General features: G+C 43.6%; 2 protein-coding genes across 3 annotated transcripts; one reads left to right on the top strand and one right to left on the bottom strand.

Moving 5' to 3' along the window:
* The first annotated feature begins 942 nt into the window (after positions 1–942).
* LOC125513197 (protein transport protein Sec61 subunit gamma) lies at positions 943–3,800 on the top strand. 2 transcript variants are annotated; one of them, XM_048678229.2, is made up of 3 exons: positions 946–1,134; positions 1,222–1,352; positions 3,568–3,800. In XM_048678229.2, exons 1-2 carry the CDS (start codon positions 1,041–1,043, stop codon positions 1,335–1,337), a joined length of 210 nt encoding a protein of 69 aa, XP_048534186.1. In that variant the 5' UTR covers positions 946–1,040; the 3' UTR covers positions 1,338–1,352; positions 3,568–3,800. The 2 variants fall into 2 exon arrangements, with proteins under 2 accessions (XP_087383205.1, XP_048534186.1); XM_087527079.1 differs by having other exon boundaries at positions 943–1,352.
* Positions 3,801–5,503: 1,703 nt separating this feature from the next.
* LOC125513199 (protein CYPRO4) lies at positions 5,504–8,834 on the bottom strand. Its single transcript, XM_048678230.2, has 2 exons — positions 7,032–8,834; positions 5,504–6,058 (listed from the first exon to the last, which is right to left on the bottom strand). Exons 1-2 carry the CDS (start codon positions 8,706–8,708, stop codon positions 5,777–5,779), a joined length of 1,959 nt encoding a protein of 652 aa, XP_048534187.2. The 5' UTR covers positions 8,709–8,834; the 3' UTR covers positions 5,504–5,776.
* Positions 8,835–11,529: the final 2,695 nt, after the last annotated feature.

Raw genomic sequence — 11,529 nt, 5'->3', positions numbered from 1 at the left:
CATTTTTAAAAAATGTTGTTTTTAAAAGAAATTTCCAGATTTTGCAGAAATTTTTGAATTTTTATTAGAAAAATAAATAAATATGTCATGTTTTCTCTAAAATAATAAAATCCTAAAGAAAATTAAAAAACAAAGCATGGACCGGCCCACTAAGCGCATGACCTTTTCTAGAGTCACGTGTAATTTTATTCAAACTTGACACCCATTACGAGTACAAATGCTTTGGATCATAATCCCAAGAAATTACATAATGGCTCATGCTTTTTAAGAATTACAATGAAATCTTTTGAAGCTTATTCTTTGTGGTGACAGTCCTTGCAACATGAATTACTACCCATGCTTCAGTAAAGATAACGCTGCCAGTCTGAAGTCGCGACACCGCTATCTGTATACTTGCATGAACTTGACTACCTTGAATGGTTTTTGAAGCTCTGTGAGCCGCTCACCATCTAAAAACATGGGAAGTTGTGAGTGTGGAACGTGCTTGTGCCGCGGACGACCCCTAGTAATGTAATGTAGGTCGTCAAACCACAAAATCTTCACCAAGATGTCAGATAAGCACACCAAACCACAACAAAACTACCAGGCACTAATACGAACTCATCATATCTGCATGAACACATCCGCGAAGACAAAAATCCAACTTCCGTAACCGCTACGTTTGTTAAGGTGCCAATACGTGACAAGTGCTTGGGCTCCCCGGAATATCGTCATTTCCAAGGGAACCCAGTCTTTTTTTTAGGGACAGGAACTCAGATATAGATACACAATAAAATTGGGCTCACTGAAGCCCAAATAGTAATGCGATAGTCGAAAGTTGGTCCATTTTCTTCAGTCTGCAAGCAATTGGGCCCACTGAAGCCCAAATTGGTCCGTTTTCTTCAGTCTGCAAGCCCAGGAGGCCCATCTAAGAAAGCAGCAGACTTGTCTCATTAAACACGCATCGTCCATCCACATGGTCACACACGAGCAAACCCACCTCCACCTTCTGCTCCCACCTCTCCGGCGAGATCTCCCTCCTCCCCGCGCCGCAGCCAGCCATGGACGCCGTGGACTCCGTGGTCGACCCGCTCCGGGAGTTCGCCAAGGACAGCGTCCGCCTCGTCAAGCGCTGCCACAAGCCCGACCGAAAGGGTAAGGACACGGCGCATCGGATCCGCCGACGCGGTGGTCTTAGCTCCGGCCCAGATCTGACGCCGTATGGTTTTCTGGCGTGTGTAGAGTTCACCAAGGTGGCCATTCGGACGGCCATCGGGTTCGTCGTCATGGGCTTCGTCGGGTTCTTCGTCAAGCTCATCTTCATCCCCATCAACAACATCATCGTCGGGTCCGGCTGATTTGGTCCTCCGCAGGTACTTCTTCGCTCCCCGCACCTCCCTCCGATCTGGGATCTAGTTTCTTCGTCTGCAATTCTGTGCGCCCGTTGTTCTGATGCGTGTGTTTGTGGACGTTGTGCGTGGGATTCGCTGTCGTGAAATTCTCTCTTGTGGTATGGCATCGTAGATCTGTGAGATCGAATCGGTTACTTGGTAGAACTGACTCCAATTATGTTTGTTCTGTTCGTCTCTATTAGGCAGTGTGATTGATCCTGTGGTGCTATGTTTGTATGAGAATTGTCATTTTGGTTCGTTTTCACCAGGGTGCCATAGTTTTGAGATAATTACTCACTGGATTGACTCTAGTGGCTTCCGTGATTTCCATTTTTGTGTGCTAGAGTAGTTACTTGGTTTGGAGCCGATTTTGGGGCTCTGGCCGGGTATTCACATGCTCTTAGCCTCTCACAAGTTACAACGTTTACCTTACCAACAGCATTGAAGCCTAGAGGTGCGAGTTACTTGGTTTGAGGAGCCTGGCTGGGTCGTTATTTCGTAACCGATCACTGACCGGGCCATCTGCCTGGACGTATAGGGGGGCATTTGAGGAGCCCGGCTGTAGATGCCCTAGCCCCTAAGGGAGCCACTATAAGTTGTATATGCATCAGCTCCTTTTGTGTCAAATGTTTCATTGTAACAGCCAGTGCAAACTTGAACAATGTGTGCTTATATTTAACTATCAATACACTGGTAGTTATTTTCTTTATTCTATATACTCAGTTCTTGATGAAATTAAATGCCTCTATTTGTGCCTTTTTTGTTGTTTGCCTGCGTTTAGAAGTGCAAACTTCCAAGCTAATATCCTTTAAGCAGTTGGTTTGATCTGCTTTAGAGGCTTACTGTAGTTTTCATAATTTACGCTGTTTTGATTATCTTGACAATGTTTCATTCAGGGACCTGCTCTACCCTATATAAAATTGCAAGGTAGAACCATGGTGAAACCATGGTGATGATAAGTTAGGCTTGTGTGCCTGCATGCGGAAGCAGTATTTTATGCACCAGGTCCTTTTAAATAACCATATGCTAACATTTTCAATTATTCATGTGATCACAGTCAATGACATCCATCTGATATATCAGAAGAATGTGTGCCTCCTTATATTTGCATTTTAATTTGTGAGTGTGTCTGATTCAGGATTCAGAATACATTGTTGAACTACATATGTCTGAACAAACTAGACTTTGCAACTTCTGATGGAATATAAGACTGAAATATGCCAAATATTTTTGTTTGATAACCTGCAAATTATTTAAGTCGAATTTATAGCAAATATACTCTAAACCTTGAATCCTGGCCTTAACCAGCACTAAGAAAAGTTAGTCACGAGCCCAACATTTTCATGATAGAAGCTGGTTGTCAACCATTCGAGTTGGTTAGGCTTCATTGCATTTTGCTTGCTATTCCAAGAGGGCTGCTTTCATCAATTATGAAATTGCAATGACTTTTGTCCTTGAACATTAAACGTATCACCCAGCTTTGTATTTGATCAATTGGTATGGTATGTTTAATTCTGAGGACGTGTGGAGTTCACAATCTGTATGCAATATTACTTAATGAAATTGCGATCCATGTGCATATCATTACAATCGGGAAAGTATCTAGTGCTCCCAGGCTTGGGGTGCTCCCAGTGCTCCAAATGTCCGAAAAACATTTTTAAGATGCTCAAAAAATTCTGAAAAAAATGCAGCACATCGACGGAACATTGATGTCTCTTGTCACAAAATTTCAAATCAAAATTCGAAACATTGCTCGAGATACAAAAATGACAAATTTTTGTACATAACATAAGTTGGGCTTTAGTTTTGGCCCATTATCACATTGATGTCAAATTTGTCATTTTTGTATCTCGAGCAATGTTTCGAATTTTGATTTGAAATTTTGTGACCAGAGACATCAATGTTCCGTTGATGTGCTGCATTTTTTTCAGAATTTTTTGAACATTTTAAAAAATGTTTTTCGCATCGGAGCACTGGGAGCACCCTAGGTCTGGGAGCACTAGATACTTTCCCCATTACAATCTTGGCATCATTGTTGTGCGTCACACACTCACACAAGTAATATCATTGGCCTGATGTGCCTGCTGCAACCCCTAGTCACACCTGCTAGATGTTCTTTTTCCTTCTGCTCCTGGTGAATTATTTTGCTATATTGACATGGTGACTGGTCTAAGGTTTTCTGTTGCTCTTTCCACAGGTGAGGGGCCGCAGGACGAGAGGATGGTGTCCATTCATGGAGGCGGCGCTGGTTTTCTTATCCTCGTACCTTAAAGCAATTCATTTAGGACTTCATTGTAGAGGACAGTTCCCTTGTGTTTTCGTTTGAAACAGTTGTATTGCTAGACCTGGAGCAGTTTTGAACCTGATACCGGCTAGACCGTAATATCAAGCAGTGAATGACAAGAATTGAAACCCTATCATTTCCTCTCAGGTGCATTTTGCTATGATGTTTTGACCTTCATACTTTCATAAACCTCTATGCGTAATTATCTACTCCCTCCATTCCAAATTACTTGACCCACATTTATTTAGACACGAATGTATCTAGACACTAAACAACTATAGATACATTCGTATTTAGACAAATTCAAGTCAACTAATTTGGAACGGATGAGTAAAAGGAAATTGCTATGTGTATGTCATAGCATGTACTACTAGCCAGGAGCCTGAGATAGTTGAAATATTACTTAAAACATTTTAACTTAGATTTGAGGACCGCTGATAAATGGATCACCACCAGAGATATTAGATTTATTCATTGATTTGGTCGTATGTTGATGAACAAATAAGATGGGTTCACACTGCCATGCTTAGAACTGTGAAGCAGCAGCAATCTGTGATTTAGTGGGGATTGCAGATGAAACGGTTTAACTTAAACAAAAATGTTGCTTGCATTGCCAAAGAAATGGCCTGAGACATCGAACAAAGACACACGGACAAAAGTCAATCCTTCGCTCAAAAAAGGGCAAGCCTCTGGTTTGCAGGTTTTTTTTTGTAGGAATTCTACTCCCTCCGGTCCTAAATATAAGTCTTTTAGAGATTTCACTATGGACCACATACGGATGTCCGTATGTAATTCATAGTGGAATCTCTCTAAAGACTTATACTCCCTCCGTTTCTAAATATTTGTCTTTCTAGAGATTTCAACAAGTGACTACATGCAAAGCAAAATGAGTGAATCTACACTAAAATATGTCTATATACATCCGTATGTGTAGTTCATTTGAAATCTTTAAAAAGACAAATACTCCCTCTGTAAACTAATATAAAAGCGTTTAGATCATTATTTTAGTATTCTAAACGCTCTTATATTAGTTTACGGAGGGAGTATTTAGGAACGAAGGGAGTATTTAGGAACGGAGGGAGTATATGATAGTAGGATTTTCAAAGGGGAAAAAAATCCTTTGAAGCCCTTTGGTTTGTTGGAACGAATTTTTATTCCTATGTATAGGATAGGAACCAATATTTTACATTTAAAAAAAAATAGCCTCAATGGAAAATTCTTATCATATGCATCAAATGACATCTCACTCCTATAGTACATGTTACCTCACTCCCTATAATTTTCATGTTCCCATGTCCTATACTATGAATCAGGGATAGGAAAATCATAAGAATGATGGTGTATTGGATGACCTATAGGAAAAGAGATGCCATTTGGTTCAAAGGATAAAAAAAATCATTAGATGTGAGCTAATGTTTTTCTTCATTTGAGAGGATAGGAACCAATCCTACATAGGAATAAGAAACCATTCCTTTAAACCAAAAGGCTCTGAAGGAAAATTTCCTATAGGAATTCCATCCTATAGAATTCCTACAAAACAGTCATCAGAATCAGTCTTCCATAAAAATTAAACACCACATGTCAGTATGTCACCACCACAGATATTGTATGTAGACTTTTTGGCCCAAAGGAGGCCTTTGTAAGTTCAAAAACAAGTAGTACAGATTTGTTAAGTTAAAAAACAAGTAGTATAGATTTGTTAGTTAAAGAGCAAACTTTGCCATGCTTAGATACTATAAAGCAGCAGCAATCTATGATTTTGTGGAGATTGCGCAGGAAACAGTTTAACCTCAACAAAAAATGGGCACTTGCATTGGCGTAGGGCCAGAAGGAATAAAACCATGACACATGGACAGATGAATGCATCATGTTTGCAGAGTTGAAATTCATTCCTTCGTTCAAAGAAATTCAGAATCAATCCAGCCAGTACAAGTCATCACTGTGTAAGATAGTTTTGCTAGCAATCCACATAATCATAAATCCTGTAACAAGCCATGACTAAGATAGATAGTCATCGCCACACTTGGAAGTCCAGATCCGCGGGTCAAGAAGTTACATGACAGCACGGACACCAACAACCAAACTGGAAAAAAAGCACACACTGAGAGGCGGCAGCGCGGAGCTAGCGCTGGCTAGACACGCTGAAGGAGGTGACCTTCATGGGGGTAGCGACGACCAGAGGTGCCTCGGGGCAGTCGCTCACGTCGTACTTCTCGTGCATGAAGCGACTGGCCACGATGGACTCGTCCTTGGGGATCACTTTGTAGCAGTAGCAACTCTTGAGCCCCTCCTGGTTCTTGTAGCACTCATGGTGGCTGTTCTTCACCTGGAGGAAGTTCCACACCACGCTGTACCTCCCCACGGTCGTCACGAGATGCCTCTCCTGCTTGCCGTTATCCGTGACCTGCGTAGTTACTAGAATGAGTGCTTGATACCAGATAGTAAATGCACTTCAGTGCAGGCAGAAAATTTTCTCAATGCGAAAGGGATCGTTCAGGCTATTGTGATAGCTAGAAGAATGGCTTCGTTGCCATTTTGTTTATAGTGCAAGAATATTAGGTGATTCAAATGCAGCAGAGTCAACCATTATCCATCAACGAAGATAATGAAGCTCAAATATAGAACCACAGAACTGCAGCCAATGAAGCAACAAAACATGCAGCCAGATTTCCTAACCATGCATAAGACCACAAATGTCTACCGTGTGTAAATATGCAAAAGAAGCTCAAACATTGAAACCTAGACACTGTATAGTTTAACACAAAATATTAAACATATTAGACAGGGAAGGTACAAATATTCTGCCATGTATGTAAACAAAATTTGACAGTGACAAAATTTCAATTTCTACAAAAAGTCAAACCGGCTTGCTGGTCCTATATGCTAGTGACGAAAATGGAGGCAATATGGCTCAAGAGTACACACTAGCATATGCCTTGCCATGTAACCGATACATCAATTATTCCATAGCCAATATGGCAATATCAACAAATAAATGACCTGCACAAATATTCAATCATATAGCATACATGACCTATAAAAGTAAAAATAAGTAAACATAAAGGTAGAAATCCAAAACATAACGAGCAGAAGCCACAAAATAGAATCTAGCACCGTGTGTGACCGAAAACCTTCTACAGAATTACTATGCCCATAAGATGTGGAGTAGACCTCATAAATTGGTGGTTACTAATATTCAAGATATCAAGAAATGTCACTTTCAGTCATCTGATCACCGACCAGTCCCAACTTAAATGCAACATAGCATCTATATACCAGACCACAAATAAGTAAATTTGATCAAGTCTTCATGTAATGCAACAATAAGTAAATTTGAGCAGGAATTCACAATAGCAGAAGTGGTAAGATGTACTGACCCATGAAAACCTGCCCTCACGAAACTTGCTGTTGTCCCCTGCAAGATGAGAGTGGAGTGGGCTGAGCTTGAGCAGTCTTGGTGCAGCAATTCGGTTCCCCATTCTTCCACCAAATCCTGTCTTCTCCTTCCCATCCTTGTCAATGAAAATGGTGCATATGAGTACCAGATAGGTATCAGTGGTTCCCAGTATCCACTTCCCATCGTACGTCACATCCACGTGAGTAATTGGTGAACCCAGCCCTGGGAAGGCCGTCTTCGCCATCCTCATAGAGCTCTTTGAGTACAACCGAATTTTCCCATCCAACGAGCCTACTACGATGGACCCATCACCAGTTGATGCAAAGCACTGGAAGTTTGTTCCCCTGGAGAACTGATGCCCCTGGGTCCATTCCAACACTGGGGACTCCATTGAACTAGCCAAGTTCTGCACCATTCCATGTCTATCCCTCATATCCCACCGGCACAACCGGTTGTCATCTAGTCCCAGGAATGTGGATTCAGACGCATCCATCTGTGCGCCCTTGCTATCATTAGTGATATCCCTCATGTTAATGTCAGCTCCATCCTTCCCGAACTTCCATTGTGAGACCACCTTCCCTGTCTCAATGTCAAGCTGATGCACCCCCTTGGCATGTGGCTTCCCATCAGTTGCTGGGCTCATCAGGAGCATGTTAGTCTCAGCACGCATCAGAAGTGCTTTCTTTGGTGTGGTGAAGTTTGTTCCCCCTCCAGAGATCTTCACAGAGACACCCTTCCCGTGTATGCCGTGCTCAAAGTTCTTGACCACGTGAATGCCTGAATCACCAACAAGGAAGCTGTTGTCAAGAGCGCCCAGCGCAAGGCTCTGTATGTTACCATCACCCTCCTCCACAGGCTCCTCAAATTCCCTGAAATCCTCCATCAGAGGTCTCAACATCGGGCTCCGTGCAGGCATCGGGCTGCCCTTGGGGCCTGGCGAGAAAGCATCACTGGCGTCCTCCCAGATGGACTCATCGCCACACTCTGGGCGCGCCCACGCAGCAAACTCCTTCCCAAACACCTTGGCGCGGCCCTCGTCGGTGGCCTCGACGCCGTAGCTGTTCTCGAACAGGCAGCTCTGGTACTTGGCGTTGAAGTGGCCGTAGCCGTCGGCGTGCAGGAACTTGAGCGCCCAGACGCCGTCGGCCACGAAGTCGACGCGCCGCTGCAAGGGGAAGGTCTTGAGCTGCAGCTCGGGCCCGACCTTGGCCCGGATCTTGGAGCCCACGACGAGGAACCACGGCCCGGTGGGCTCGTCGTCCTCGTCGGGGTCGGAGGCGCCCTCGCCTGAGCGGACGAAGGACACGGCGGCGAGGCGCTCGGAGTTCACCCAGCGGGCGGCGGCCGTGGAGCCGCCTATGTGGAGGTACAGCTTGACCGCATTGACGGCGGAAGCGGAGGCGGAGGCGCCGGGGTTGGGGGCGGGGCTAGGGTTCGGGGAGATGGGCTCGGAGTACTTGAGTTGGAGGTTGCGGAGGTGGTGGTCGATGTCGTCGACGACGGAGGCCGGGGTCGCCGCTCTGGCGGCTCTGGAGGCGGAGGCGGAGGCGGGGGGAGGGGTGGAGAAGTCGGAGGAGGCGTCGGAGGCGCGGGAGGAGGTGTCGTCGTCGTCGGAGTCGGAGAGGTCGTGGTCCTCCCGGCTGTGCGAGCCCCCCATGGCAGCGGCGGCGGTTAGGGTTTCGGCGAGGAGGTGGGTGGAATGGGAGGGGAGGGAATTTGAAATTTGGGAGAGGAGCGGAGGGGAGGGGAGCGGAGGAGGAGCGTGTGCGGCGGAGATCTGGGGGAGACGGGTTGATAAACGTTGGGGAAATCAAACGGCAAGCACTGATTCGAACCTGCCTTTTTTTCAAATTGGTCAGTACGGCACCACGTCGGATCCAAAGCTTTGTCCGAATATTTTAACGGGAAATGCTAAAAATCGAGATAAACACACCATTTGTCAATGAACTCGAGATAAACACACCAGCCGAATTTTGGTTAGAGTTTGCGGCAACGATGATCGTTTGATGAAATTTCTGGTATTTGGGTTGGAATAGACCTCAAATTATTATTATCGTACAGGACTAAGTACTTGTGTAGTAGATGGTTGTGTGATGATGAAATTAACAAAAATCATTGCAGTCGTAGGAGAAATTTGAGGATGGGCGTATAGACTATAATTTTGTTCAATTTCTTCCAATGTCGGTGATTGTAGCGACTTATTTAGCATTGGAATTCATCACAATGGATGATTTTGTGGAGTTGGATCAAATCGTGCCTACATGCAGGAATCAGTTAATGTTTTCGATAGATGTGAGAAGGGGACTTGAAAGTACATGTAGCCCCATGTATGGTTTTGCTAATTAATGACAATCCCTATGGACTAATGTTTTTCATTTAGATGTATATGAAGGAATGTTTCATAGGCAATGCATTGATAATATTCGATGGGTTCAACAATGAAAGCCATCAAGATAAAGATATGCATTGAGGTTTAGTGGTGCATAAAGTATATTAGATGGATTTTAGAAGACTGCAATCAAAGTGAGTATATGCAGCAAGATCGTTGACTTGAAGAGATGGATATATTATTATCAAGAAGTACGAAAGGAAATGGACTTCAAAGTATCAAGATCTTGAGAGAATGAATTGGATAGAAGTATTCTTCATGTCTCCCAAGAGATTGTGATAGAACATGAAGTAAAGATTAATGTTGGCCAAGATGAAGCCCAAGGATTGGATTCTAGATGGTCAACACACAAGCATGAATGAATGATTGTGTGAGATCAAGTGCTCTAATGGCATGGTAAGCAATTGTCAATTGTGTCTTATAAACTAACCCATGCTATGTGTTTTGTTTTGTCTATGTGGGTTAGATGGTACTCATGGGCTTGCATCAAAGAGAAAGATTTCAAATGGCCCATGTGAGGATGATATCAAGTGGAGATGGGCATCATGGTTGAGAAGGGAAAGTTCAAGATAAGCACCTGAGTAATTATATGCTTGAAGCTTGCCATCCATTTGGTGGAAATGTACATGTGAAGAAGTGCTTAAGTGAAGGCCTCCCATATTGGTTTATGAGGGAGAAAATTTAGAGTCTTCACCAAAGGGACCGAGATCAAAAATATGATTCCAACTTGAGGCAAACATGAAGACCATCTTTCAGCTCAAGTGGAATGCACAAGGCAAAGGTATGAATTTGCTAGGTTTTCGTAATTTTACCGGTCTCATGGTGCTTGGTGGGAGACCAGATTATAGGTTTGGTAGTCATACTATCGAGAGGGGCTGTCGGGCAAGTAGCTTGATCATGTCGTACGTAGAGTACTCAAATCTTTGCATTATTTGCATCCTCCTTTTGAGTTGTTCTTGGGTGGTTCTCTATGCGAGGATCTTGAGCTTTACCATAGTTTCAAAACGAGATTGAAAATGGAGTTCATATGAGAAAGTTATGCATGTCTCCGTGTTGTGTTGAAGCTGTCTTTTGACGGTCCGAGTATCCGACTTAATATCCGACATGTCAGAATATCCGACCAAATATTTGTCCTAATACCCAACCCAATCCAAAGCCACTGGATAGGCTTGGACATTCTGACAGGTATTAGTTCGGAACATCCGATAGGTTGGAATGTCTGACCCCTGTCAGATAATCTGACTTTTTTGGATGGCATCCTAACACGCAGATTTGGATGGGATCTAAATAAGGCCCCCTTCCTCCACAACGGATAACGACTCTTAGATTTGATTTCCCCCATCCTTTTGAGCATTATCCACACCCCTAAAGCCCCAATCTCCCATCTAAGTGAAGGGAAGATTTGTGGATGGTTCTAGGAGTCATTTGTTGATCTCCTCCACTGTTTCCCATCTCTCTAACCTCCCACTTATTCGAGTTGCATCTTGTCAGAATTGAGGGAGAGATTTGAGCATATGTTAATTGGATTTGCTTTGCATTTGGTGCACTGGTTTGAGCTCTCCACGTAGATTGGTTCGAGTGAGAGTCCATGAGTTTGTTACTCTTGGAGGCCACCACCTCCTAGACGGTTTGGTATTATTGGCTTGGTAATCTCTTCGTGAAGCATGTGAAGAGGCCCAAGGTGGTTGTGGAGCTTTCCATCTCCAAAGTGGAGGAAGAAGCTTTCCCTAGTGAAGGGAGCTCGGACATTCGTTTACCGAGGCTCTCAGAGACATAAGGTGAGACATTTGTTGTTGTGGGAGCATCCGTTGCCCCCCTTCAATAATGGAGAGTAGGACATCGGTGGATATCCGAACTCCAGTAAACACATCGGTTGCATCTTGTCCCCTTTACTTACTGCATTGCATACTTGCTTTATTGATATATCTTGGGCTTAGTGTGAATTGCTAGTTTGCATCATTCTTTTCATATCTTGTGATATAACTTGTGTAGGATTGTATAACATACTTGTGCTTGCTTGTATCATCCTTGTTCCATATCTTGTTTAGTATAAGTTGTTGGTGTACTTAGTGAGCCAAGTATATTTAGG

Source organism: Triticum urartu, chromosome 6A (genome assembly GCF_056163025.1).
Source record: "Triticum urartu cultivar PI428250 chromosome 6A, HENAU_Tu73, whole genome shotgun sequence".
In the NCBI taxonomy this organism is placed as follows: Eukaryota; Viridiplantae; Streptophyta; class Magnoliopsida; order Poales; family Poaceae; genus Triticum; species Triticum urartu.
This window is presented reverse-complemented; position numbering and strand designations above follow the sequence as displayed.